The 27,804-nt window shown below is 36.6% G+C and overlaps 1 protein-coding gene across 6 annotated transcripts in view; it reads left to right on the forward strand.

Moving 5' to 3' along the window:
* ROBO1 (roundabout guidance receptor 1) overlaps window positions 1-27,804 on the forward strand; it is a 735,419-nt gene that overhangs the window by 693,888 nt on the left and 13,727 nt on the right. For 4 of the 6 annotated variants that reach the window (XM_032207881.1, XM_032207882.1, XM_032207884.1 and 1 more), the window contains 8 exons: window positions 2,586-2,783; window positions 6,206-6,232; window positions 8,942-8,984; window positions 12,712-12,866; window positions 16,956-17,291; window positions 19,758-19,865; window positions 23,977-24,121; window positions 24,452-24,703. In XM_032207881.1, coding sequence (XP_032063772.1) covers window positions 2,586-2,783; window positions 6,206-6,232; window positions 8,942-8,984; window positions 12,712-12,866; window positions 16,956-17,291; window positions 19,758-19,865; window positions 23,977-24,121; window positions 24,452-24,703 — 1,264 coding nt within the window. The remainder of the gene's footprint in view (window positions 1-2,585; window positions 2,784-6,205; window positions 6,233-8,941; window positions 8,985-12,711; window positions 12,867-16,955; window positions 17,292-19,757; window positions 19,866-23,976; window positions 24,122-24,451; window positions 24,704-27,804) is intronic. The other 2 variants (XM_032207886.1, XM_032207883.1) reach the window with 2 other exon arrangements.

Below are 27,804 nucleotides of genomic sequence, written 5' to 3' on the forward strand. Positions count from 1 at the left end.
AGTGAAGATGCCCTTCTCAAAGAAAGGCTTCCTACATATTGTATATGGAATTCTTCAGTAATAAGGCATTAAATAGATTTGCTCCTCTTGCTATATATCTAGCTTGCTTTCTATCTTTAGAACATGAGAAAGACATGGGTTAAATGTGACCTTTTTGAAGCCCTTACAAGTTCTTTTTTATCATTCTGTATATATGAATATACATGTACACATATTCATTTTTCTTGTCACCATAGATGTAAATACATACCAGTTAATTCACTTAACAATCCACCTATATACAGTGTAGCGTAAGCCTCTTAAAAACAAATACATTGTTATGCTGTTTTTATGCTTGCACTGGCTAACAAAATAATACCATGAGTTGAATCTTAATTAAAAATTAGAACAATAGGTGTTCAAAGAGATTATTTGGTATTTGATGTATATAAAAATACTGTCCTTTATGGTTGTATTATTGACATGTTTTAAAAACATTCTCATTTGGCTTTTAAATTTGCATTTTTTATTATTTTTTATTTAATATATATATATTTTTTAAAGGATTAGAGAAAAGCATTCATCAATCTTCTGAATCTATTCAGGACCATAGTCCTGAATAGATTTCCACAGTCTGGAAATCTTTTTTATATTCCATTAAGAAATGTGAGGTAGTATATCTGTTTAAAAATATAGAAACAGTAGAGTTACTCATTTTGAAAACAGACTGATGATGCAAGATTTCATATCTTAATATGGCCTCAGCTGCAAAGACACAAAAGATGAGAAGCAAAGTGACAGTTTTAATTCATTAGTCACAGTATACTTTATACATTTAAGCCCATCTGGCCACTTGTGTGGAACTTCACTTGGCTGTCTCCATAAAATCTGAAGCAACCCATCTTAACCTTGCGCAAATAGGCATGAAATCTATAAACCCAGCAGACACAAAGAGTGTATTAGTACAAAAGAATTAGTCTGCTTGCTGAACTTTCAGGCTAGGCAGTGCATTTAGGATCACAGAAGATACAGGGACCTGAAATATGAAATAAATTTTCCAATAAGGTAACAGTCAAAGGCAGCAGTGATTCCGTGGCCAAATAAGTATGTCAGAAAAACTGAAATCTGGAATTCTTCACTGAAAAAAAGTTGTTATTAATTTAACCATTTCCCATTCGTAAAGGTATCATTTTCCAGAGGAGGTTTGTTTTTTGTATGGTTTACTGTTATTTTGTACCCTTTTTGTATTGCTGTTTCTTATATTTTGTTTAGGTTTAATTCAGCAAGATACAAGATCTACCGAAATAAACTAATCTATTCACTGGTTAGTCCTTTAGGAAAAGGTGTTGTTTTTTATGTGACTGCGTCTTAATTTCATTCATAGTTTATATTAATAGTATTGATAACGGCACCTTTCACCTTAAAACACTGATCTCTTTCAGAATATGTTGTCACTACCCATAGTATTAAAAATAAATAAATAAATAAACTTGGATTTACACATGAATAAAAATGGGTATTTCAAAGACTAAGCTGTGGAATGTGTAAAGCAATATCTGCTCTGAGTAAAGGTTTCAAATTCTTGCCCTCACCCTGTGCAATAATGAAATTTCCAGTAACCACTCACTGTAGTGGTAAAAAATCAGGAAGACAGTATTTTGTCTTTGAGTTGCTTCATTTTAGTTAGAAGGCATTGTTCAGTAACTGAATATTTTTATTACTGTTCCTAGAAGGTTCTTGCAAAAGTACAGTACAGAAAGAGAACAAAAGACTGATTATTGTTGGTGCTTTCTCTGTAGGAGAAAAAAAAAAAGTTTAAAATGTGTAGAAAAATACCTGTTCTTCAGTTTGATTTGGTATTTTTAAGGATAAACAGTATTTTAGGAGGGCTACATGTCCAATAATAATGAGACTGTTTGACTATTTTTTTTTACCAATTTAGAACTCCTTTTTAGTCATTCTTGAGCTTTGTCATCCATGTCAAGTGGGCAGAATTTGGTTATTTTATACTTTTACTTATGTACTATTAAATAGTCTTTTTTAAACTGAGGTCAAAATGGGAGACTGCAAAGAGTATGTTAGACTGTATTATGATGTTTAAGTCGTCTGTCAGGAACTGCTAAATTAAAATGTATCACTCAACATCAACCTCACGTGAATGAACTTTGAATTTGTAATTGTTCTATGATTTTCAGTTATGAGAGTGTACATATGTGTACCTGAGTTCTGCACATTCACAGAGCCCTAAGAACACATTAAGCATGTTTCATATATGAGGTTTTGTCTACTTTCTGGTTTTTGCTGGCTTTCTGAATGATTTTTCCAAATTGATGTTGCTTTGCTAAAATTAAAAATAAAATAATCTAGTGGTCTGATTTTAGCAGTCACTACAAACGAAGCCCAGTAGATTTGGAGATACCTGTCTTATAAGAAAATTGAACTATTTCTACCTAGTCCTATAAAAAGAGATTTTCAAAAACAATCTTAAACATATTGCCTTGAAGAACAGGACTACAGTTCTGTTGATTCTTTTCATGCTGCCCTCTACAGTTTTTCATTCAGATTAACTGGAGATTTGGGATGTCTTTTTTTTTTTTTTTCCCTAGATTCTCATGGAAACCCTGTGTCTTCAGAAGATCAAGTCAGTTTAGCCCAGCAGATTTCTGATGTAGTAAAACAGCCTGCCTTTATTGCTGGAATTGGTGCAGCCTGTTGGATTATCCTCATGGTCTTCAGCATCTGGTTATATCGCCACAGGAAGAAACGAAGTGGACTCACTAGTACTTATGCTGGTATCAGAAAAGGTGCCATATTCTGTTTCAATCCCCTAGCTGTTGAATACCTCTTTACTGGCTATTTACTGTATCATCAGTTTCTTGCTCTTATAAGATTTGATGCAGGAATTATCAAATTGTTTCAATATTTTCAGAAAGTTTGGATCAGCAGCTGGTGCAGAAAGCTCTAGTATTTACATAATGTGTTAACCTGGCTTTAAAGTATGAGTGTATAGCACCTGGATTGGCTTTTCATAAAGATACTCATACAACTGAGGAATGTCCAAGACGAATTTAAGTCTGGGAGCTTCCAATGTGTTCTTACTGCCTGGCACATATACCATCTGGAAAGGAAGCAACTGGATGATTGTTCATTGTCCCTCTCATTCAGTCTTTTGCTTACTGCTGAGAATACTAACAGTGGTGTCAGTTACAGTGATGCTTTGGGTGCGTGTTCTTGAATTTCTTCATATTCCTGGGTAATGTGGTGAAGGAGCTGTTTGTGAAAGCACAACCGTCAATAATACTTTACAAAATCCTTTCATAAATGCTGTTGTGAGGTCCTTCTCTGGGACTGAATTCTGGGACTATCAAATCTTGCATCCGCATTCAGTTACAATGACAGCAGTGGGACTAGCTTTAAAGCACTCTTCATTTTTGTGTTATCGATACTTTTTATATCAGATTGTCAGTGGACAAGCAGTGCTTTACACTATACTCCCTGACAACCCAAACTAGAATCTCTACTTGGAAGATCTTCTAGAATAAAAATGTGATTTCTCCTGATACAATAATCATTAAGGTTTAAGTCTTTAAGTCCTGACGTTAAAGCTGAATTCAATAAGTTGCGTTTCATTACATCTCAAAGTAATACCTTGTAGGCACTCATGGAGTGAAAACCATAAATTCTGGAATGAATCAGAAAATGGAAGATCCTGCTTTTAAAGAGAGATTTTGTTTTGATATTTGACAGTCAAGAGATAGACCTAAGCTTAAAAGGTGCACCTTATAACATGTTGAAAGGTGTCATGATGAAACTGCATTCTTTAGTCACTTCTAGACTGAATGTACGATGGGTGAGACAGATATACATGTATTTGTGGCAAATATACCACAAATGTTTTTAAACAGTAGTAGTGTGTTGGCGTGAAAAAGGGGCACTGTTAAAAATAGTAACTGAGTGAATGGAAACCTAGAAATTGTTTTGGAGTACTGCAGGGTTCAGTTGTCTTCCGTGCTATTAAAGTATCAAAGCTGTAGGTAGACCCTAGCTCTATAGCTCTAGACTCTTAGTGGAGCTATAACCACAGAGATCAGGGACAAATGCCGCATTCAATTTCATTCTTCTAGGATTTCTTAGATAAGACAAATCTCGACATACTGCTGCATCGGCCTGCTTTGTTTTGTTTTACTAATAGCATGCTGCCATACTGCCTTTCTACAGTTCTATCAAACTAACATCACTATGCTTTCAAGCAGTACCTATGATTAAGCAAAAGGCATACAATTTGTTCTTAAAGATGGTTACTTTAATGACATTGGCCATTGTTCAAAACAGCTGTGTTTTTCAATATCTGTAAAAAAATACCTTTTGTGTAATTTGGTAGGGATTTTTATAAAAACATACAGAAAAGTAGGGTATGCATCTCCATTATCAAGTATTCCTCAAGGGGGGGAGGAGGAAGGGAAGCTATTCTTAATGAAATACAAATTGCGAAGTAGTTTGCCACTCTGCAGTGCATAAAGTCATCACAAGTGCAAACTTTCTTCAGTCCTAGCATTTATTTATTTATTTTTATGTTTAGCTTCAGGCCTGACATCTGTTGAAATACTTCACTGCTCCCACACACACATTGTAATAGTACTCTTAAACACTCAGAAGAGTTTATTAATAGAAGCTCTGAGAATTAAGTTGTTCCTTTGTGTGATAGCTGTAAAGATTTCATTTAGGTGAACCTCTCTTCTTTTGTTCCTCAATTCTTTAAAAACTAAACTAGTATTAGTACTTAGCTCACAGGCGAGTAATGAGTCAGTATTTTAACTTTTTTTTTTCATGTCCTTGCGACTGCAAATTAATTTTGAGACACTTGATTCTCTTTTAAATAGCTTTGGTTTAAGTGCACCTTCTATTTTAATGAAAGCTTGTTACTATGGTTCTATATTTTTTAATGTAGCTAAATTAAATTTGACTGTGTGAAAAGGCCTAGCTCAAAGAAAACACAATGGAATTCCCACAATAAAGAGCAGTACTATAAATGAAGCTTGAAATGGGCAAAATGCTCAGAGCATTTTTGCTTTTTGTCATATTCCTGGAAAATAAATTGGCTTGGAAAGAGTGGGGGGAAACTACAGCATTTTCTAAATTGTAACAAGACACTCTAGAGCCCCCACCCCAAAACCTTGGAACTATTGCAAAAATTGCAGTAATGGTTGTTTTCTTAGCCAGAATATTTTATTTCTGTGACAGGTTTGCGAATCCATCTAAGGGTTTCTTTTAGTGAATATTTTATTGTTTCTCTTAAATTTCTTTTTGCTTTCAGTAGAGCAAAAGGGGCAATATTAACCTTTTTCTGCCCATCAGTGGTAGAAAAACTATACTGTCTTCTCGACAGGAGGGGGAGCATGTGCTAATAGGAAGAGCAGATGCTAGCTAGCACTCTGTATTTGGATTACAGACTTTATTGATCCAAAGTGGATTTATGGTGGCTACAAAAATGAAGATTGTCAAGCAATGTCATTGTTCCTTTGTTAACCTTTCCTTTGTAAAGCCATGGATTGAAAGGTAGAAAGGTGTTACATCTAGTGATATTTTTTACCTCTTTTTTTATGATTACTTAAGGAAGATCATATCTGTTTAGCAGTCTCTTCTCTGAAAACAAAAATGAGTTGCTGCAGTAAGTTTTAGTGCCTTTTTTTACAGTGAGAGTTGGTACCCTTCTTAAATCATATACAGTAAAATAGCTGTTGTCTTTGTTCCTTTATATGATAATTATTTTCTTACTGAATACTTAGAAGTGTGCCTGTTAGTTCAGCATAATGAACATTTACTTAGTGAGCTGCAGATAAGATTCAACAGGACCTTGATAAAGCTTTGTTAAGGAATTTGTCATTTTGCGTTCTAAAATGATTAACAGTGTAGGGTTTTTGTTTGTACTAGGATTTTCAGAAAACCATAAGATACCAAATTGAGGAATACTGAAAGGTTAAACTAGTTGTTCCCCTCAGGAGCACAGTGAAGTATCAAACTTCTTTTCAGAATGGTATCTGTGGAGACAAGCTTCTTTCTGAATCGCAAATTTAATTTTATTTCTATATTAATGTGAATGAACTACTGGGTTAGATATTTACATTTGTTTTATGTTCAGCTGTCTGCTAGATTTATACTAATGTGGTATGTTTCCCTTTCTCTCTTCAGCTTAATAACCAGTTTGTATTTTGTTTTGATTTTTCAGTCCCGTCTTTTACCTTCACACCAACAGGTATATATTTGCACTTTTCCCCCCTTCTTTGTTACTTTAGCATGCGTTTGTGGTACTGTTTCTCTTTTTCTGACGTAACCAGCCCATCTGTTCAGAAGTGTTTAAAACAATTTCATTAATGACGGGTATCATTATTTTTTTCTCTAAGTAGAGTATACTTGCTTTGTAGCTGACACTTTTTTTTCCATTTGTATGTACCATTTTGTCATGTGATGCAAGCATACCATTTTGTAGTATGCTCCTGTCAGTTAGTTCAACCTGGGCTCTCTTCTTGTATTACACTCAAGTAGTGTAGCCTTCTACATCTAGTGATTCAAAGGTACTTCTGATGAAGGAGGAATGACTTAGCAGAGCCCAGATGCTGACTTGTAAGGGAACCGATGGGACTACAGTTGGCAAAACATTTGCTTGTGTCTTCCCTCTGAAACTGCATTAAACCAGTGTCCTAGGAGTTCTCTGCTTTGGCAGATACAGGAAATCAAAGTGTGTTATCAGTTAGATTTCTTTGCTTGCTGCCTTAAGCTGTATTTGTGCTATGAAACTCTTAAGCAGTCAACTTGTTTTACATAAAGCTACATTTCAAATTCAGGGTGGGTTTAAAATCATCTTCTTTTTCTTTATGCTTAGAAATGTGCAAACTATTTCCATGACACACACCAAGCCATAGCCCACCAGAACTTTCAGTGAGAGCCTTTCTGTTCTGTAGACTGGACCTTCAGTCAGTCCCATAGTCTGGGAGTTCAGAAGCTTTTCCTCAACAACGAATACTATTCAACACATTCACTATCCACCGTTGTACTGCATATATTCCTTTTAGCTACAAACTGAGTGAATAGACAGGTCGTATCTTCCTCCTCTGTTCTAAATGCCTTATTGTCTATGAGACTTGCAGGTCATGTAATACCCAGGCAGGTTAAAAGCCACCTAACTATTCCTCTGCACAAAATCAGCTCGAAATACTTAGCTCAAAATAATAGCTCAATATCACCATACTAATTTGGCCTGTGGACTGCAGCTGTGTTACATCCTTCCAGGTGTGACTGCAGCTGAAACAATCTCATGTATATCTGCATTGATCCATGCAGACCTAGTGGTAATGGGTTAGATTCTTATCCACATGCTTTTAATCACACTGAATAGTGTCTTGTTTCAAAAGTCATCCTATTATGTTCAGTGGAGTTGCTTACTGTTCAGCATGAGTCAGAGTGGCCCTTAATGTTTCTGAAGTCCTTTGAGATCCACGGTAGAGACTAATGCAAATTATTATTTTGCTGTTACTTTAATTGGCTTAACAGAGAGCTTCTACTGCAATCACAATTGTAGCATGCTACTGAAATTCCGCAGAGGTTGGTAGGTTAGCTAATATACATTTTTTCAGTTGGGTTCTTAACATTAAAGGAAAATATCACAGCTCCATAAGATATGTCAGAGTTGCAAAATAAATATCACTGAGATTTTTAAAGAAGAAATTGGAAAAACACAAAGTATGTAAAATGTTTAAAGGAAAAAAATCTTTTTTCAATCCACAATCCCAGTCGTGAGTTCCACTGACTTTAAATGGTACCATATCCTCTTCTTTAGCATTACCTACAGTAAAAGACTTTTACCTGTAGCAAGGAATTCTACATTTTAATCCTGTTACTGTAATCACTGCCAGCATTTATCTCTCTCTTGCAGGCTCACAGTTTGGAGTTCTTCTAAAGAGCAGAATTCGACTGCTTTTTTTTTTCTTTTTTTTTTTTTTTTTTTTAAGATATTCCTAGATGGAAAGTGTAGAATCCATAAGCATTTGCAGGGAGGCAGTCTCCCTAACCCTTTGCCTAGCCCAATGCAAACCCCAAAAATATACAGCACTGTTTCTTGTTGGATGTATACATCCTGTAACATAACTTTTTTAACCATGATACCTCATTGTGAAGGATACACAATCCATGCCAACATATAAAGCATGTGGTTGTGCACTTAGTTAATGTATGATGCTTATGAAATGCTAGCAAAACTGCTCCTACTAATTTAGGAAATATTCTTTCTGCCAGTCACTTTTTACCAAGATTTATACTTCTAAGGTTTTAGATTTAAAAACCAAGTATCATTATTAAATGCAATTGTAAAGTGTTATAAAATACAAAGCTTCTGTGGATTTTTAGAGTATGCTTGTTCCATGAGTAAAGTGCAGTAATGTTCAGAAAAAAGCATGTTTTTGTAGGAGGTCCAGCTGTAATGAGCCATTGTTTATGTTGGAACTAAAGTCTGTTATAAAATCATACTACCTCTTTAATCTTACCAAAATAATAAGGTAGAGCAAAGCTTTAACATCTAGTCATTCATGAAATAAATATATGACCTAAATTCTTCCACAGAGTAACTCCACTGAAGTCAGCAGAGTTATGTTAAGGATAAGTTCAACCTGATGAATGGCTTCCTGCCATAAATGATACATGTATTTGTTTGTGTTTTTCTGAATGTAACTGGAATATGAAACTTTGATGAAGCTAAAAGTAGCAGTTATCAAGCATCACAAGTATTACGTATAAACTTGCATTTGAAGGAATTACTTTCAGAATGAGACTCAGAATTAAAGTATAAACACCGCACACTTACTGTCTTTCATGAAATGAAACAAAGGCAGATTTAATATTGTTATGTAAGGAGTCTGTGTGCTTTTTAAATTATTTCCTTTTTTTTCTTTTTTTTAATCTTTTTTTTCAGTAACCTATCAAAGAGGAGGAGATGCCGTAAGCAGTGGAGGCAGGTAATTATGTGCTTTATTTTTAAAGCTGTAAATTGTGTGCAACTACATTTAAAGATGTTGGGAGTATAATTGTCCTTATAAGTGATGGCAGAACAACAACTTGCAAATACACATTTTAATTTATCATATTAATGCATACACTTATTCCATATATTTTACTGCTTAGACGGATGTGGTTTGCATTTTTAGGATGACTTCCAAAGAATGGGTCATGGTATTTTCTTGAGTTGCTTTGTTAATCTGTAAAAACTGCACCTCAAAAAATAAGCAGCAGAGGGAGCACTTTAACTTCAAAATAAATATCTGACTTAGCATCTGATTAAGGGAGTAAAAGTAATTAAGTCGTGGCACTTATGAAGGTTAAGAAATACAGCTGGTTCACAAATGCTACAAAGAAAAAAAAAAAAAACATTTATTGGAAGAATGTGCTGCAGACACAAACAGCTTGTAAACTGACTTTTTAAGAAAAACTCTTGCTGTGAATGCAAAACAGTTAAAGCATTACTTGCAAGAGATGGTTCACTGAAGGAGAAGGAGATGTAGACTTAATTTAAAGCCCCTTACTCTGAGAACCTACTCCATTCAAGACTGAAGATTTAACTGAACTATGTTTACTGGGTTTACGTTATTAGTGAATGGCAATGGACAAAACTGTAGTTTAATTTTCCCACATAGAGACGGAGATTTCTTCAGGAGGCAAAATAGCAGTTTTAGCAAAAAGGCAGGTAGGAGCATTGTCACTCTATTAGCACACTTTTTTTTTTTTTTTTTTTTTTTTTTCTGTGTGCATGCTCTTTTGTAAGCATTTGAGCTAAAGATTTGGCATGATGTTGGAATAAGCATTAAAATCTCAGAGAACAGCTGTGTTCAAATTCCTATATCAGTTCCTGTCTCACAAGTGGCATCTTGTCAATTCCTAATATGCAAAACCTTACAAAAATTTGGTAATGGTGAGGATTAGGCATAAAATTAAACATTCCCAGTGTGCTTGAATGCTGTGCAGAGTTAATCCAGTGCTGCTACTGTACCTGGCACATTATGAGCAATTGCACATCTCTCTGTCCAGTACTGTATGCTGCTGTATTGTCATAGCCATAAAAACATGGAGGAAAACCTCTAGAACAGTTACCATGTGATGTTTGAATGGACAAATCTGTAAATCACTGGGTTGCTGCCTTCACCCCAGGATAGTGAGAAAATGAGAGAGCAGAGACAAACCATCTCTTTCCCTGACAAGGTTGTTCAAAAAGATACAGTTAACATCCTTTGTGTTCTTTGTGCCACTGTGCTTTCTTGCTCATCCCATAGCACAAGGTAGACAAATCACAGTCAACATAGACTCAGAGGACAGATACGAACCCAGAAGTGTCTACGTCGTATACAGTCATTTTGGTACTGCTAAAGAAGCAGTGTCTTTTTTACTGCCCTACTTTTAAGGATCCATGCCACAATCTAGCAGTGTAATTGATTTAAAGTGCTAACATCTATGCTTCTTTTGTTCATCTGAGTATATGGTATTTACAGAGCATCTGATGCTGTACAGCATTTAGTAGAATATGAAACATACTTTTGCAATGTTAAAAAAATCTAATCTTTACATATGAAAATCTTTACTCTGAATTTCAAACTTAAAGCTTCCACTTCCTTACATTATATTTGTAATGTTTTGGAAAGGTTTAGCATTTTTTTGCCGAGTGCAGATATGCGAGCATGTTAAAGTTATTATTCAGAATGCCACAGTGATCTGTTTCAAAATAATCCCCACTTCTGTAATGCTGAAAAAAACGCCCATTTCTGTGGCAATCCCCTTTTCAGCTGGAACTCGAGTAATGGTAATTAGGGTGGATTGACTCCAGCCAGTAGCCAGGCACCCACACAGTTGCTTGCTCTCCCCACCCCACCTCACCATGCCCCACCCCAACCCAGGCCCAGTGCAGCAATTCAAGGACTCAAAGAATTCACCTCAAAGGCTGAAGATCTTTGGAAAAGATCATCTCCTGTCTTGCAGCAGAGTACAGAGATGTAATGCAAACACCTTGTGCTAACACTTCCACCTAAATGTCCCCAGTATTGTTTACCTCTACTTATATACATCACAACACATTTCTTACGTGACAACTTGTTTTAATGGAAAGTAAATTTTAGAAACAAAGTGCCTTTAACTTTCTATGCAAAAATCCAGAACACAGGCCTTGAAAGTGCCCATATTCTGGAAACTTTGTCTCCTCCAAATGCCTTGAGGTATATTCTCATTGTAAGAGCAGAGCAATAGGTTAAAAAAAAAAAAAAAAAAGTATTTCAACCCAGCTCTTCACATGTTGACACGGCTGTACATTTATTTCAGATTCTAAAAAATGTACTTTTCTAATGAATGTGTATTGTCTGGTGTGATAGCCTGGCAGTAAGTCATGCCTCATCACCTCCTATGTTAAATTGTCAGGTGACATGTGCAGTGCAGAAAAGGTCTATACACATATGTATAGACCTTTAAATGTCATTCTAAGAATATGTCTTAGGCCTGCAGCATTGATTAACTATATCTCCCTTAAAAAACTGCATGCATTTTGTATTCTCAACTTGTAGATTCAGAGGATTAGTGTATTTTATTTTTGAAGAACATCACATCTAATATTAGAGACTAGTTTTTATACCGTTTCCAATGGAAATTTGCTTGTTAAATCATGTGATGAAAGAGTCTGCATTACTTTTTTTTTTAATATGACTGAATAAAATTTTCTGTTTTTTAAAAAGCATCTTAGTTATCAAAAGCAATTGTTGGTAGAAGATGTCACTTGTGTGGGACTTCATAACATGCTGTTATGCATCATTATTGTAACAACTAAAGAGGCACCAAAGATTCTACTAAACATTCATCAGTGTCTTTCATGCTCCCTAGAAAAACTCAGCATCTTGGAAACCAAGCAATGCTGTCTTTTTCTGCTGATGGTGGGAATATATTATTCCAAATGTAACTGATATGCAGTATTGATATCTGGATATTTGTAAAGTTATCGAGTATTCCCAGTTACTTTAAAGTTGCTTAGGAGTTGCTGCCGTTCCACCTATATAAAGATTAAGCAAGTGTTGTATTCATTAACAAAGATATATCACATACTTAGAGTGCTTAATGGGACCCAAACGCTCCCAAGTAACAGAGGTTTCTGTAATCTGCTGTTCCCTTTGATCCACAAGAGTAGTATCTGATGGTGGTTAGTACCTGTCTTCATAAATCACCAAGAACTTGTGACTATTCACATGCAAACTTGGCTTGTATTTCTGTGTATCCATCTTCCATGTTTGAACTTTGTGTTTGACTTGCCAGTGACCTCTTTTTTACCTTGTTTTCTGTAAGAAATACAAAGAAAGAACAAGAAGATAAAAATACCACTCCCTTGCGCCCCCCCAAAAATAATTATTGTTATTTTTTTTTTTTTTTATCAACAAAATTCTCGAGATAATTGAAGGTTGCACACAAATACGTTATGCGCAGTTCATCAACCTGAACCAATGCTGTCCTTGGCTGTTCACTTCAGAATGTCTTATCAAGGAGCAGGTTATTGTAGTCTGTTACATAAGAGACTGAAAACCATTCTACAGCTGAATTAAGCTGTATTTTCCAGTGTCTAAGCCCTTTAATAAGTGATATCTAACCTTCTGAGAAGAATATAATTGCAATGTGAAAACGCTTTTGTTTAATTTTTGAAATGACCAAGCTTTGTTTTTAAAGGCCAGGTCTCCTAAACATCAGTGAACCAGCCACGCAGCCATGGCTAGCAGATACTTGGCCTAACACAGGGAACAACCACAATGACTGCTCCATCAACTGCTGCACCTCTGGCAACGGAAACAGTGATAGCAACCTTACAACGTACAGTCGACCAGGTTAGATATATTTCTGCCTTGCTTAGGAATCTTCTTTACATAGTATATGCTTGCTTATAATACTGGAGAACAGGTTTCTTTTTCTTTTTAATTTCCAATATATGTTCAGATTTAATGTAGTTTCATTCCACTATGTCATGATTATGCTTTCTGTCCCTTTTTGGTCCCTTGTGGTTCCCAGCCAATTGCAACAATCTGTGTCGAAAGCTGAAGGAGCCCCTGCAATGTCCCACGTTACCAGAAGTCGCACTGAACTTGTATGTTATAACATCTGACAAACAGCAGATAACTTTGTTTTTAGGTTGTTTTGCACATCTTTGTTACTTAGATGGAGAAGGAAAAGTATTAAAAATGATACCAGTGAGATTTTCCTTCTGTTTTGGGCACAATGAAAAGCAAGAAATAAAACATCACTAAAGTACTTGGAAGATACTCTACTTAGCCACATTAAAAACCTCTCATGGGATTCCATTCTATACAAAAATGGATAGTCGGTTTTCCATTTAGGGTGTGTGGAAAATAAAGTTAACTTCACTATCTGAAAGAAATTGTGAAATGTTAGGTTAAGTAGGAGTTCCCAGGAGCTTGAACGGGATTCAGGGTATTCTTGAAGAAAACATTGTGAGTGCCATGGGAAGACAATAGGGGAAATCTACCTGGAAGTGCTATTTGTTACACATTTTGTTTTAAATGGACTTGATGCACCTTTTATTTTAACCCAGCCAATGCTACCTGTGAGGAATGAAAATGTCTTTCCCACATCGCCTACAAACTACCAGGATTTCTAGCTGATTTTTGTTGTTAGCATTTCCCAGCATTTCAGAGAGGGAGCATGATTACCTATAGTGAAGTTGCATAAGTGCAAAACAGCATTACATCCAGTGTAACTGATGTGAAACCAGCCATAATGTGATAGTGGTAATTCATCTCCTGCAGTATCCTGTCTGACAGTGACCAGCACCAGGTGCTTCGGGGTAAGATGAGAGATTTTAACATTAGAGACATGTGTCTTACCCTGCCCGAGGATATCGTATTCACAAATACCTATGTAAAAATATTTCTGGTGGAGAGATGACTCAGTGGTGTGCCCTGGCAACCAAGAGGACAAACCACGTTTTGAGGTGCTTTAAACACACACAGCCAGCTGGCCAAAAGGTGACTTTCTCACTGTATTTAGTGTTGGTACAGCCTCACCTTGAATATTGTGTGCAGTTCTGGGCTCAACAAAATAAAAAGAATGTTAAGGTCTTTGAAAGCATCCAGAGGAGGGAAACAAATCTGGAAAAAGGGCTGGAAGATATGTCCTGTGAGGAGAGGCCGAGGACATGTGGTTTGTCTGGTTTGGAGAAGAGGAGGCCAAGAGATGACCTTACTACTCCCTGCACCTTCCCAAGGAGGGAAGGCAGAGAGGGAGGTGCTGGTCTTCGCTCCCTGGGAACCGATGACAGGAAGCAAGGAAACGGCACAAAGCTGGGCCTGGGGAGGTTCAGACTGGACACTGCAAAAAAAAATTCTTTACTCTCACAGTAAACAGAGGGGTCAAACACTGGAACAGACATCCTAGTAAGGTGGTTGATGCCCCATGCCTGTAAGTGCCTGGCATTTGGACAATGCTGTCCATAATGTGCTTTAAGTTTTGTTTAGCCCTGAAGTGATCAGGAGGTTGGACTAGATGGACTTTGAAGGTCCCTTCCCACTGAACTCTCCTCTCCTCTCCTCTCCTCTCCTCTCCTCTCCTCTCCTCTCCTCTCCTCTCCTCTCCTCTCCTCTCCTCTCCTCTCCTCTCCTCTCCTCTCCTCTCCTCTCCTCTCCTCTCCTCTCCTCTCCTCTCCTCTCCTCTCCTCTCCTCTCCTCTCCTCTCCTCTCCTCTCCTCTCCTCTCCTCTCCTCTCCGACATAGCACATAGCAGGTTTAAGTAATGGAAACTTAACAAATCCAGAAAAGGAAGCCTGCACATTTTTGAGGGTTGCAAACTAATACAACATCTTGTCATGAGGTGCAGCAGATTCTCTCTTGATTTAGCTTTTGTGTTAAGCTTGGTTGTGTTGCAAAGTGATTCTTTTCATTGAAGTACAGCCTGTAAGTTTGATGACAGATAAGATGGTCATAGTGCTATAGTAATATATTCCAACTTTACAGAATGGGAACACATTGTTCTAAAGGTAGATACAATAAAAATATCTAGCAGAATAAAAATGTTATAGAGGTGAACCAGTTTTCTTTAAGTACTTTGTATGAGGAGTTGTAATGTGTTTATGTAAAAAATGTATCTGCTGTGTATATTGTATCTATTACATTGCCCTACACAAAAATTGGATGTAGCTGAAAATGGAAGGAGGTAAAAATATTTATTACAAGTGACTGTGCAAGGATATTATAGCAAAGCATGACGTATTAGGAATGAAGAATATACTAGATATTTAATTGCCCAATATAATGAATAAAATGCCCTTGGAGAGGAGGAAAGACTAGCATGGTCTCAGCAGGTAAGAGAAAAATTAGAAATTAAGAAATTTAAGAAGTAAAAATCAAGACAATGAAGACTGTGAAGCAATAAATAAATAACACCTTACATAAGAAAGAAAAATATATCAAACCGTAAAACCTTCAAAAATAAAAGCTAAGGGCATGAAATGTGAATTGAATATGTTGGATGTGGCATGTTCTGATATTGTTCCTTAATCACTGGGTCAGTGATTTTCTTCCTCTAGTTGTGTTTTATTCCTCTTTTTTTCAGAAAATATTTCTCCACAAAGATGTATGTATTAGGGAATACTTTTTTAAAAATTGAATGTCCTCTGTATTTCGAAGTTAGTTCACTTAGTATAATGGTCAAATCCTGTATTCTGTACTTACTCTTATGATCTAGAAAATGAATTGTGGCCTCCATGGGTAATGTACTTCAGGTTTTTAATCAAACTCATTAACATAAATGGTACATATTTTTGAAAAGGAAAAATATATTCCTGGTGATTGTTATGTAATTATTGATGCATTAATTAGGTGGCAAATGAATTCTTGTTTAAAGATCATGGTATGCTGGTTGTACTTAGCCTTCTAAAACCACAGACTGCATTACTCCATTCAGTGTTCTTCCAGCAGACTAGATAGGGAGAGAAAAAAATTGTATGGAACCACTGTTACATCGGAGTAACAGTAACTACTGTTACTGTTACAGGAGATAGGGAAGCCAGAAAGACAGGCCCATTGGTTCACACAGTAGTGGCCTGAACACCAGTATTCATCTAATTAATGTATGACTGTAACAAGTACTGATCTAACGATACAATATCTATTAGAAAAAATGAATTCATGCTATCTATGCTGTCAATATTTTGCACACAGGACAATGGTATTACTACGATATTACCTTGCCATATCCAAAGCAACTAATAATTAGCAAAAATTCCAAATTGTTTTCCTGTCTTTTGTTTCAATCTGAAATGCAAAGTTGTACAAAGAAACAATGATCAAATAAAGTTTTTTCTGCTGGGTACTGAGTTACCTTTTGCATTGTACTGTTTCTTTTTAATTAATTCTGTTAATGTTTAATCATTCCTCAATCTGTTTTATAAAAATCTGTTGTATTGTGTTTCTTACACCAATTACAAAAATCTAAATGATGTTCATTCTATATTGACATGAAATGACTGTCTTGTGTAGTTATTGCCACTATAAGATTTTGGTTGATTTTTTCTTTAAATTAAATTATCTTAATCACAGTTATTAGGTACTTATACTGCTTTGAGAATAATATCTAAAAATGTAAATATTTATATGGCAAATGTAGAAAAAGAAAAAAAAAAAAAAGGTAAGTCATAGTAGATACAATTCAATAGATCTGAATTTACAGTGAAGCAAAACAGGGAACACTACTTTTGTTCTGGAGACTTAAGACTATAGACAGTAACTTATTAGGTAAAAGATATTCCATAAACTAGTTAATTACAATATCTCAGTTTCATGGATGTGAGAGATGTAGTTATGCACTAAAAAAAAAAAAAAAAAATAAAAAATAAGGGAATTTCATTGAAAGTATAGTGTAAGCGAACAGAATGACCTTTTCTTTTTTCTTTCCTCTGTGGTTAGCCGATTGTATAGCAAATTACAACAATCAGCTGGACAACAAGCAAACAAACCTGATGTTGCCTGAGTCAACTGTATATGGTGACGTGGACCTAAGCAACAAAATCAATGAGATGAAAACCTTCAATAGTCCAAATCTAAAGGATGGAAGATTTGTCAGCCAACCTGGGCAGCCCACTCCATATGCCACCACTCAACTCATCCAGTCAAATATCAGCAATAATGTTAACAATGGCAGCGGGGATACGAATGAGAAACACTGGAAACCCTCTGTTCAGCAAAAGCAAGAGGTTGCACCCATACAGTACAACATTATGGAGCAAAACAAATTAAACAAAGGTGAAGAGCTTTTAGCTTGTTTCTCCTCTTTAGGCATCAGAGGAGTTTTGACATTCTGGTGCTGGGAGTGTAAAGTTTTCAGGTTCAGCAATTACAGACTTCTGTGGTGCTTTTAGACTTCTTCCTCTTTAGGTTTAGCTATTCACTGCTAACAGTGTCAAAAAGTTAATTAGCACCACAATAACCTTCAGATACTGAATTTATTATAACAAATAACAAATTGTATATTTAGAAAAAATATATATATAAAATACACTTCCTGTTGATTTGAGATTAATTTATATTTAATACTGGTTAAGGGATGGCTTAAGACAGAGGCCAGATATTTTATTCATAAACCAGATGTATGGTAGTTACGTTATACTCTACCTTAAATTTTAAATAGGTCAACCCACTCTTCACAGTCGTGGATGGAGACTAATTAAATCTACATGTTCATGTAAACGAATGAAATTTTGCACATCAAACTCTGTAAAATTGTGTTTTGTTGTACACTGGGGACAGAAATGGAGCTATCCAATTCATTTTAGACTTGTTCCTAGCAAGCCTTCGATTCACATATTCAGAGGCGATGTTACTGCACACAATTTTGGAAACTAAATTCCTTTGTTACCCTGACTGAAGTCTGTGGATCCAGAAGCTATAAATAAATTGATTTCAGTGTTAACGTGAAACATCAGAATCTACTTTCGTGGCCTTGAGGGCATGTTTCTTTAATATAATGTGTGGGAGTTTGAAGAAATAGGTATGTGATTTCTTGCTAGTCCTGCAGGCTACCATGCAACCTCTTTTAGTAACCTGATTTGCAAAACAGTATCCCTAGGAACTGGACCTATTCTAACTTTGAACTTTTTGCATGGAAAGTTGTATCTCAAGTGGTCGTATAGTGATAAGTGATCCAGTAAAAAGACACATTTTATTACAGGAATGTTGATTTTGCTGCTGGACCTATCTACTTACAGAGGAGTTCAAAGGGCAATATAAAATGTGACACCTTCACTTGCCATAAATGTGTCAAAAGAAAATTCAATTTTTGTGGCTCCTTACTACAGGGTGAAAGCTGTATTTTTTGTAATTATGTTTTCTTTCATGAACTGTGTATTACATATCTGTTTTGGAATTAAAACATACTTCGTTTTTATGCCCTGGAAGATACTGCATCTTTCAAACTGTGTATATTACAGCTGCATATTTTCTAGCATATTGTAGTGTGGAAAGGCCCCCTTAAAGCATTGTCTGCTGACAGTCATATATACATATTTCAGGGTGTTGATTTACTGTTTATCCTCTGTGTAAACATATGTGGTATGTAGGGCTTCATCGTGGTCTGTGGGATTCAACTAGGCTGAGAAACTATTACAGAATACACTCTGGTGTGGAATTTATCATTTTGCTCTTTTTCCCATGCTTACATTATCACAAACATTTCTGCAGCAGATGGGGACTGGATTCTTAGTTTTGTTTATTTTTGTTTTGTTTTGCTGTTTTATGAGTCAATATTCTGATCTTGGTTTTCTCATTTCCTAAGTCAAAACCATCTTGCTGACAATTATACCTATAGCTTTTGTGATGGGAAATAACCATTTTGATAAGTTAAATGCCGTGCTTCGTTGTCACTACTTTATGTCCAATGATTCTGTTTATGACACAGTTTTGTTTGCTATATGAAGAGTAACTCATCTCCTTTCTGTTCTCTGGAAATTATAAAACTTTTTGGCATGAAAGTACTGTTTTGTCAGATGAGCATTTTATTTCTGAAAAAGTTTTACAGATCTAGTTGCCAAATATAGATTTGAAAGTAACACAAGTGTCAAGTGGTTTGGAATTGGAGAATTGGAGAAGGAAATTACTATAACAGCCATTAGCAAAAAAGGCCCTGTGCCTTGCTAGGACCTGCATGACCCAATGTAAACAGAAATCTTGTTGGAGACAGTAGACATGGAATGAAGACCTCCTCTCCTGTAACCCAAAATCAAGGGAGCTGCATTGTTGCTCCAGCAGGTCATTCAGCCCTTGTAATTCAGGGCTGACTCCTCTATGGGTTTATAACCTTTGTATTTTGAAATACAAAAAGTAGCTACCACAGTCCACTGCCTGCTCTGCTTGCGTAAATTAAGCAGAGACCATAGAAAATCAATCAAGGTGACAGTCTATTCATATGCAAAATGCCCATATAGATCATATATATCCGCTGAGACTTAATCACTGTGGAGGCATTGCAACAACCCTGTGCATAGGATTTTATTTTACTTCATTTTTGCTGTGGAGCCACACCCGTGATTTTCCTGAAACTTGCAGAGATGAGATAAAAATAAAATGTGATTATAGGATGATTTTCATTTAAAATAAATAAATTTGTTTTTTTCCCTCACTGTTTTCAGGAGGTCTGCTTTGTGTTATAAAGCAGGTATATAAAAGTAGATCTTTTTCTAAAGGGTGGCATTAACTATACTATTAAACTTACAGATTACCGAGTAAATGACAACATTGCTCCAACAATTCCATACAACCAGTCATATGACCAGAATACAGGTGGATCCTACAACAGCTCGGATAGAGGCAGTAGCACGTCTGGTGAGTATCTAAAATGTTTACCAAACCTTACCTTTTTCTGGTGCTTTTTTCTGTAGCCATAGTTAGCACTAGTTACTGGACTTACAGAAGGGATGAGGGGGAGAGAATCACTGAAAATAATGTAGCATGAAGATGCAGTGCCATCTAAATGTCAATTAATTATTATGGTCTCCAGATAGACAAGTCATGGAAATGTGTAAATTCCTTTTTAGCTGCCACCAAAGGAGGGGAAAGGGGGGAATGAGGATTTTGTGTGTTAACCTCCTTATATTTTACTGACTCCTTTTCCATTTGTTAGGTCTATGCACCCAACAGAATCTTATGCATAGAGAGGCTCAAGATACCAGAAGATCTGAGTTATACCCAATAGAACTGGTTTAATATTTTTTTTTTCATTTTTTAAATTGATTCCATGCATTTTATTGGGTAAAAGAGCATTTACATACACATTCTATTTTTACAGGTTTCAATTGCTGAATGTCAAAACTACTCTTGTTCATCATTCAAATGTAGGCTAGATAATTCAGTTAAGTTTTGTTTGTCATAGGCATCTCCTATGCAAAATATCTAAAAGACCTTTCTAAAAATCTTGAAATGAGACTTAACTTTTTGTGCTAGAAATCACTCACCAGGGCACTGAAATTGTACTCTGTGCTTTGGAACCATAAAATATTGTTTAATTGCTTCTTGTATTGGCATAAGCTGTTAACCTCCAGCTTTGATTTTTGGTAGAAGTGTGAGAGATGTTCAGAGATAAATCATGGATAGGCTTGATCTGGGGCTTTACTTTAAGTCTTATTCTCAGCCTATGTTTATATACATTGATCTTCTAAAGACTTGGGCTTTCCTTTTCACTTTCTGTTCTGCTTACCCTTTGGTAGCCTAGCTGCCTTAATCCTAACCTGCAGTCCATCTTAACCTATTATGACTGAGGCACAGCAGAGGTGTCAATGTGTAAATGAGCCTGCTGTGCCTGTGGGTGACCTGAATTCTCACTGGTTGGGGTGAGATAAACACAGCTCCTGATTCTCCCACACTCTCAGGGTGTTCTTGTGGGAGCCAGCCTTTTGCCTGTTCCCAGGTTTACAACATGAGGCTGTGGTGCTGAGCCATTGCTCAGTGGCGTTAAGATCTGAAATTCAGCATGAAATATCTCAGGGGTATGAGATTTTGCCCATGCAAATTAAAAATAAGAAGGTGGTATTCACCATGATGACACCTATTATGGTTATTCATAACACTAACAATTTATAGTCCTATACCAAGGACTCCAGCAGGAATGAAGCACAGTGACCAGAGTAATAAATTAATTGTGCTGAACTTAGCATATATCATGGTGCATAGGGAAAAGAATGCAGATGATGGTATCCTTGGGATAGTTAGGGTCTTGTGTGACATACTGAGATACCAGACAAATAATTGTGCATAACTAAAACACATTGATATCTGTCAGCTAACGTGGGAGAATAATAAGCAGAACTACTATATATAAGAAAGGAAAATCTGAGGCAGCAAAAATTAAAAAAAAAAAACAAGCTTCCTAAATTTCACTGCAATGTAGACAGTCATGTGTCTAGGCTTAATTATGATAGTATAAAGCCCAGTCTCAGTTGAAGTGAGAAATAAAAAATATTCTAAAATATGCTTAAAAATACGGGTACTTTATCTGCAGTTAGTGAAGTAACAGTAACAAAGAAGGATAAAAATGTGTACAAAGGAACAATGGTAGAGTCAGTTCATGTCCAAAGTTAAAAATCAAGACCACCTGAATAATTATCCTTATTCAAAGTTACTCAAATTGTTAAAGCTGCATTGTTCTATTATAAGCTATAATTTCTCAGTAATAGTAGCTGAAAACATTTGAGCTGTACTTCATTGATCTTCTTTCTTCTTATTTTTTTTTTTGTTATTTTAGTTCTGCCAGCAATTATTTTCAACTGCACCTGCCATTTAGACTAAAACTAGTAATTTCATTGTGCCTAAAACGTTTCAGTGGACAAGTACAAATTACATATATTCAGTGACTTAATGCAACAGTGGAACTTTAATAGATCATATCTGTATCATATTGTATTTTAGGTTACAATAATTAAATAATATAAAGGCACTTTGGAAAATATGTCTACAGCTCATTTGTTTTAGATGATAATCTATAATGTAATTAATAGAACTAGGAAGCTCACTCTTAATGACACTGATTGTAAAATTCATTTAAGTTTTTATTACATTTTGACTATTTGCAATTCAAGTTTTGTGTTCTGTATGCTTTTTACATTCTATGTAAATTTTCTAGTAAAATTCACCTACTTATAAAAGGGGAGTAATTCTAGAGAGAAGCTACAATTATAAAGTGGTGTAAAAAGGAAGAATGGCAGTTTATTCCAACAAATGGTAACTGTAAATTCTTAGGGAATTCAAGAGAAAATGGAAGGCACTATGGCTATTTTGTTTTTTAAAGTATAATGGTGAGGAGATATTTAAAAGAATTACAAATATCCCTCACTATCCACGAAGAACTGTTTGGTGACCTGCTACGGTACTTGGATGTGCACAAGTCCATGGGGCCGGATGGGATCCACCCAAGGGTACTGAGAGAACTGGCAGAGGAGCTGGCCAAGCCACTATCATTTATCAGCATTTATCAGCAGTCCTGGCTATCGGGGGAGGTCCCAGTTGACTGGCGGCTAGCAAACGTGATGCCCATCTACAAGAAGGGCCGGAGGGCAGACCCGGGAAACTACAGGCCTGTCAGTTTGACCTCAGTGTCAGGGAAGCTCATGGAGCAGATCCTCTTGAGAGTCATCACGCAGCACTTGCAGGGCAACCAGGCGATCAGGCCCAGTCATCATGGGTTTATGAAAGGCTTGACGAACCTGATCTCCTTCTATGACAAAGTGACGCGCTGGGTGGATGAGGGAAAGGCTGTGGATGTGGTCTACCTTGACTTCAGCAAGGCTTTTGACACCGTCTGCCACAGCATTCTCCTCAAGAAACTGGCTGCTCTTGGCTTGGACTGGCGCACGCTTCGTTGGGTTAGAAACTGGCTGGATAGCCGAGCCCTAAGAGTCGTGGTAAATGGAGTCAAGTCCAGTTGGAGGCCCGTCACTAGTGGCATTCCCCAGGGCTCGGTGCTGGGGCCGGTCCTCTTTAATATCTTCATCGGTGATCTGGACGAGGGCATCGAGTGCACCCTCAGTAAGTTTGCAGATGACACCAAGCTATGCACGTGTGTCAATCTGCTTGAGGGTAGGAAGGCTCTGCAGGAGGATCTGGATAGGCTGCACCGATGGGCTGAGGTCATCTGCATGAAGTTCAACAAGGCCAAGTGCCGGGTCCTGCACCTGGGGCGCAATAACCCCAAGCAGAGCTACAGGCTGGGAGATGAGTGGTTGGAGAGCTGCCAGGCAGAGAAGGACCTGGGAGTGATGGTTGATAGTCGGCTGAATATGAGCCAGCAGTGTGCTCAGGTGGCCAAGAAGGCCAACAGCATCCTGGCTTGCATAAGAAACAGCGTGACCAGCAGGGCTAGGGAAGTGATCGTCCCCCTGTACTCGGCTCTGGTGAGGCCACACCTCGAGTACTGTGTTCAGTTTTGGGCCCCTCGCTACAAGAAGGACATCGAGGTGCTTGAGTGAGTCCAGAGAAGGGCGACGAAGCTGGTGAGGGGCCTGGAGAACAAGTCCTACGAGGAGCGGCTGAGGGAGCTGGGCTTGTTCAGCCTGGAGAAAAGGAGGCTCAGGGGCGACCTTATTGCTCTTTACAGATACCTTAAAGGAGGCTGTAGTGAGGTGGGGGTTGGTCTGTTCTCCCATGTGCCTGGTGACAGGACGAGGGGGAATGGGCTTAAGTTGCGCCAGGGGAGTTTTAGGCTGGATCTTAGGAAGAACTTCTTTACCAAAAGGGTTGTGAGACATTGGAACAGGCTGCCCAGGGAAGTGGTGGAGTCACCATCCCTGGAAGTCTTTAAAAGACGTTTAGATGTAGAGCTTAGGGATATGGTTTAGTGGGGACTCTTAGCGTTAGGTCAGAGGTTGGACTCGATGATCTTGAGGTCTCTTCCAACCTAGAAATTCTGTGATTCTGTGAAATATGTACTGTTTATAATTCACAGGGAGTCAAGGGCATAAGAAGGGTGCTCGGACTCCAAAGGCTCCCAAGCAAGCTGGCATGAACTGGGCAGATCTTCTTCCCCCCCCTCCAGCACATCCACCTCCCCACAGCAATAGTGAAGATTACAGTCTTTCAGTGGATGAAAGGTAAGAAAGATAAAAACATTATCAATTTCTTATTTTAATTGCTTGTTAATTGAACAGTAATCTGCCCTACAAGGTGGCATTGAGACGTTCCTTCAGTACAGTTCTAGTGCTCATGATCTAACAGTAGAGTAGCTATTTAAAGAGATGACTTAAGTGATGTACACCTAGTTATTACATCCTTGCTAAGCTGAGTTCAAGAGCACATATAACAATGATGTGTTTTCTCCCCTTCCCTCCCCTTTTTTTCTGGGCTATTATTGTATGCATCAGATATGGTAATTACACAGTGAAAAAATAAGTCCTTATTTTCATTTAAAAAATTAATTTCAGCTATGATCAAGAAATTCCTTGTCCAGTCCCACCTGCAAGAATGTATCTGCAGCAGGATGAACTAGAGGAAGAGGAGGAAGATGAGCGAGGTCCTACTCCACCGGTTCGAGGAGCTGCTTCCTCTCCAGCCGCTGTCTCCTATAGCCATCAGTCAACTGCCACTCTCACTCCCTCTCCCCAGGAAGAACTCCAGCCCATGTTACAGGACTGTCAGGAGGATCTGGGACACATACAACATCAGCCTGACCGCAGGTGTGTCATTGCAAACGTAGTGGGAGAGATGTGATAAAAGTCATTCTGTCCCCACTGAAAATTCCTCTTGAATTCAATGAGGCCAAGGTTTTCCCTATGATATTTATTCTGTTAATATTTAACTTCCAATCCAGGACACTAGAACTATTTGTAACCTTAAAAATACATAATTAAGTTGTTTTATTATTATACCATGGAAAGAAATGCAGTATATCACTTTATGGTACATACAATGCTGACACAAGTTAAATTCACAATCATCAGGATATTAAAGTGGTATCGTTAACACAGCTTACCATATAATTACAGTTCCATTGTTTCCAATAGATTTACTGCATTATTACCATAAAATAGCATGCATTATTTCACAGTAACTGTGCAATTAACTTGTCACCCATATGTATGAATATATAAATATATAATTTATATAACCTATAGATTTTCCTCCTCTCATAAATTCTAATACAGTAAATTACTGCTTGCAAAATTTTCTTAACATTTCCACCTACCCTAATTTAAAGGAATGACCAACATTAATAAAGATAGATATTTGTTACAAGGAGATATTTTTTCTTCTCAGAGTTGCTTTTAATACAAACTATTTTGCATATATACTCTCAAAGCTTCTGTTCCACTGAATTAAAAATAAGGCTATTTATGTGTATACTTACTTGCCTTGCTTTTTGCTAATAAGATACAGCTTTTGCATTCAAAATTATATTCCCCTTTATTTTTTTTATTTTATCCAGTGGTTTACACACATTGTTTATTATCATAAGTATACCAACTTAACTGTAATATTTCAGTCATATTTTCTGTTTTTAGAAAACTGCAGGCTTATTGTGATGAAATGAATTTGATCTTCCTGAGCAGAACTTTTTCTGTAACTTGCGATTTTACTAGCTTACTGGACATTTGCAGATGTATTTTCCAGAATGTTTTTTGGAAAAGGTGGTTCATTTTTGTCTGTCTTTTTAAGTAAAAAGTAGCTATTAACCTTTCTTATAAAGGGTTTATAACTGCTTTTACTTTTATTCCTTACTTCTACTTGGTCTGCTTTGTTATGTTATGTTTTGTTTTGCTTTGCTTTAGTCTTTATGCTAACAATTCTTGTACTGTGTGTCTGTTTCTTCCTCCATCTTCCTGAGTCTTTGCAATCACTCTTTTTATTAGTGGATAGTAATATTTTTCTGTAATTTTCATTGACCCTAATATGTAAGGGCACACAAGTGTTCAATTTAAGCACATCTGTTTTCAGGGTTATTTAGAAGTTATACTAGCTAGACACTAATGGGAAACTGAAATGCTAAGTGAGTGACCTTCCAGAACCTCAGATACCATGTTCTGGAAAGCAAGACATACTGACCTACAGAATGGAGTAGGCATTGGAGCAGATGTATGCAAACATGCATAACCAGCTAGCAATTACCTAGAAAGCCAAAAGTTCTCTCACCACAGTGACTGAAGTCTAGTCACAATAAATATCACCAAAAGTAGTGGAAGAAGGTCAAGTTTTATCTGGGAGGATGTTGCAGTTTAAGCTCCTAGGGCATGTAACTTATCATTGAGTGGATGGAAATAAAATGTGTCTTTATTTTGTTTTTACCTACAATGGTTGTCTATGTTTTTTTTTGCCTGAAAGTCTTAGAATTGTTAGTGAGTAAATTTGGCTTTCTTATCTTTCTTACTTTTCCAACTGTTCTTTCTTTTCTCTTTGCTATATCCATCTCATCAGTTAAAAAAAAAAAAAAGAAAAAAAAAAAAAAGAAAAAAAAAAAAAGATGCACATAGTAATATCTACTTAATTGGCAAGTCTTGGGTGACTGTCCTTTCCATTTAATGGTGTTGATATGACCCTGGGCATTGCTACATAGGAGTTAAATGTACTGTTCTCAACAGCTGTTGCCTATTCTGGAAGGAGGTTTCTGTTTTGAATATGGTGTGACAATGCTTTCCAGTTAAGAATGCACTGATTGTTACCTCTATGTATTGTATAGTATTTATTTATTTATTTATTGGTAAATGGTGGTTTTGTAGTCAAAATAATGGTTAAAATACCATTTTCCGTAGTTTTTATTAGCTTTACTTTGTGCTCCTGCTGATAATCTTATTTTCTTATAAAAACCAGGCTTCTGGAATATGATTCTGATGGTGATGATGATTGTGTACTGTAATATTTCTCTGTCTGCTTGGCTTGCAAAATATATAGCAAACTGAAATTCATGCTTTGGAAAAATGGTCAAGTAGAAGAAAACCTAAAGACTTAGTGAGATAGCCACTATTAAAGCAAGAACCACTGCATCAGATAAAGTGAACCAAGTATTGTTAATTCTATATGCTCATAAACAGCTGCTCTCTATTAATCTATTCTTAAAGGTTGGCACAAGCTCTATTTTCAAGAATCCGATCATATTTTGTAATCAGTTGCCTGTCTCATAATACCAAAACCTAGAGAACAGGAAGACTGGCAAATAGTTACAAGGACAGTTGTTACAAAAGCATTAAATTAAGGCAGTAAAACTTTATTGGGCAAGGTCTCTAGTTAAAGGCAGTTAGAGCTTCCCATGTAGCAATGGCTTTCTGTCCTTTTTTTATTTTGTGTAATGATTATTGGTATATATTGCTAACTGACCTTGTCTTCATTCCATTCAGTGCTTCATATAGCAAATGCAAAACAGTGGCTAGATGATTCAGTTCAGGGAGGTTCCAGCTTGCTCATGCAACAAAGTATTAGGTTTTACCTTGCTAAATTTTCATTTCAAAATTAGTAAGTATCCCATTTATTAAAAGAAAGAAGTCACCCTGCCAAAAAGAAAAGATTTAAAGTTGGCATCCTGTCAATGAGATAATAAGAGAGAATTTTGAGAAAGCAAGATTACTTTGGAAATTCTGCAAAGCAAACTGAAATGGAATTTCCTGGTAAACAAGACCAACATTCCATCTATTGGTGCAGAAAGTATTTCTTCCTTTGAGACAAAGGGCAATTAAAGACCATGCCTCTGGCTCTGTAAAGATAAATTATTGACAGTGTTAGTACCTGGGACTTCAGAGAGAAGTTTTAAATAAACTGAATGTTGATGTAATGGTATCTAATACATTGC

The sequence above is a fragment of the Aythya fuligula genome, chromosome 1 (genome assembly GCF_009819795.1).
Source record: "Aythya fuligula isolate bAytFul2 chromosome 1, bAytFul2.pri, whole genome shotgun sequence".
Classification (NCBI taxonomy): domain Eukaryota; kingdom Metazoa; phylum Chordata; class Aves; order Anseriformes; family Anatidae; genus Aythya; species Aythya fuligula.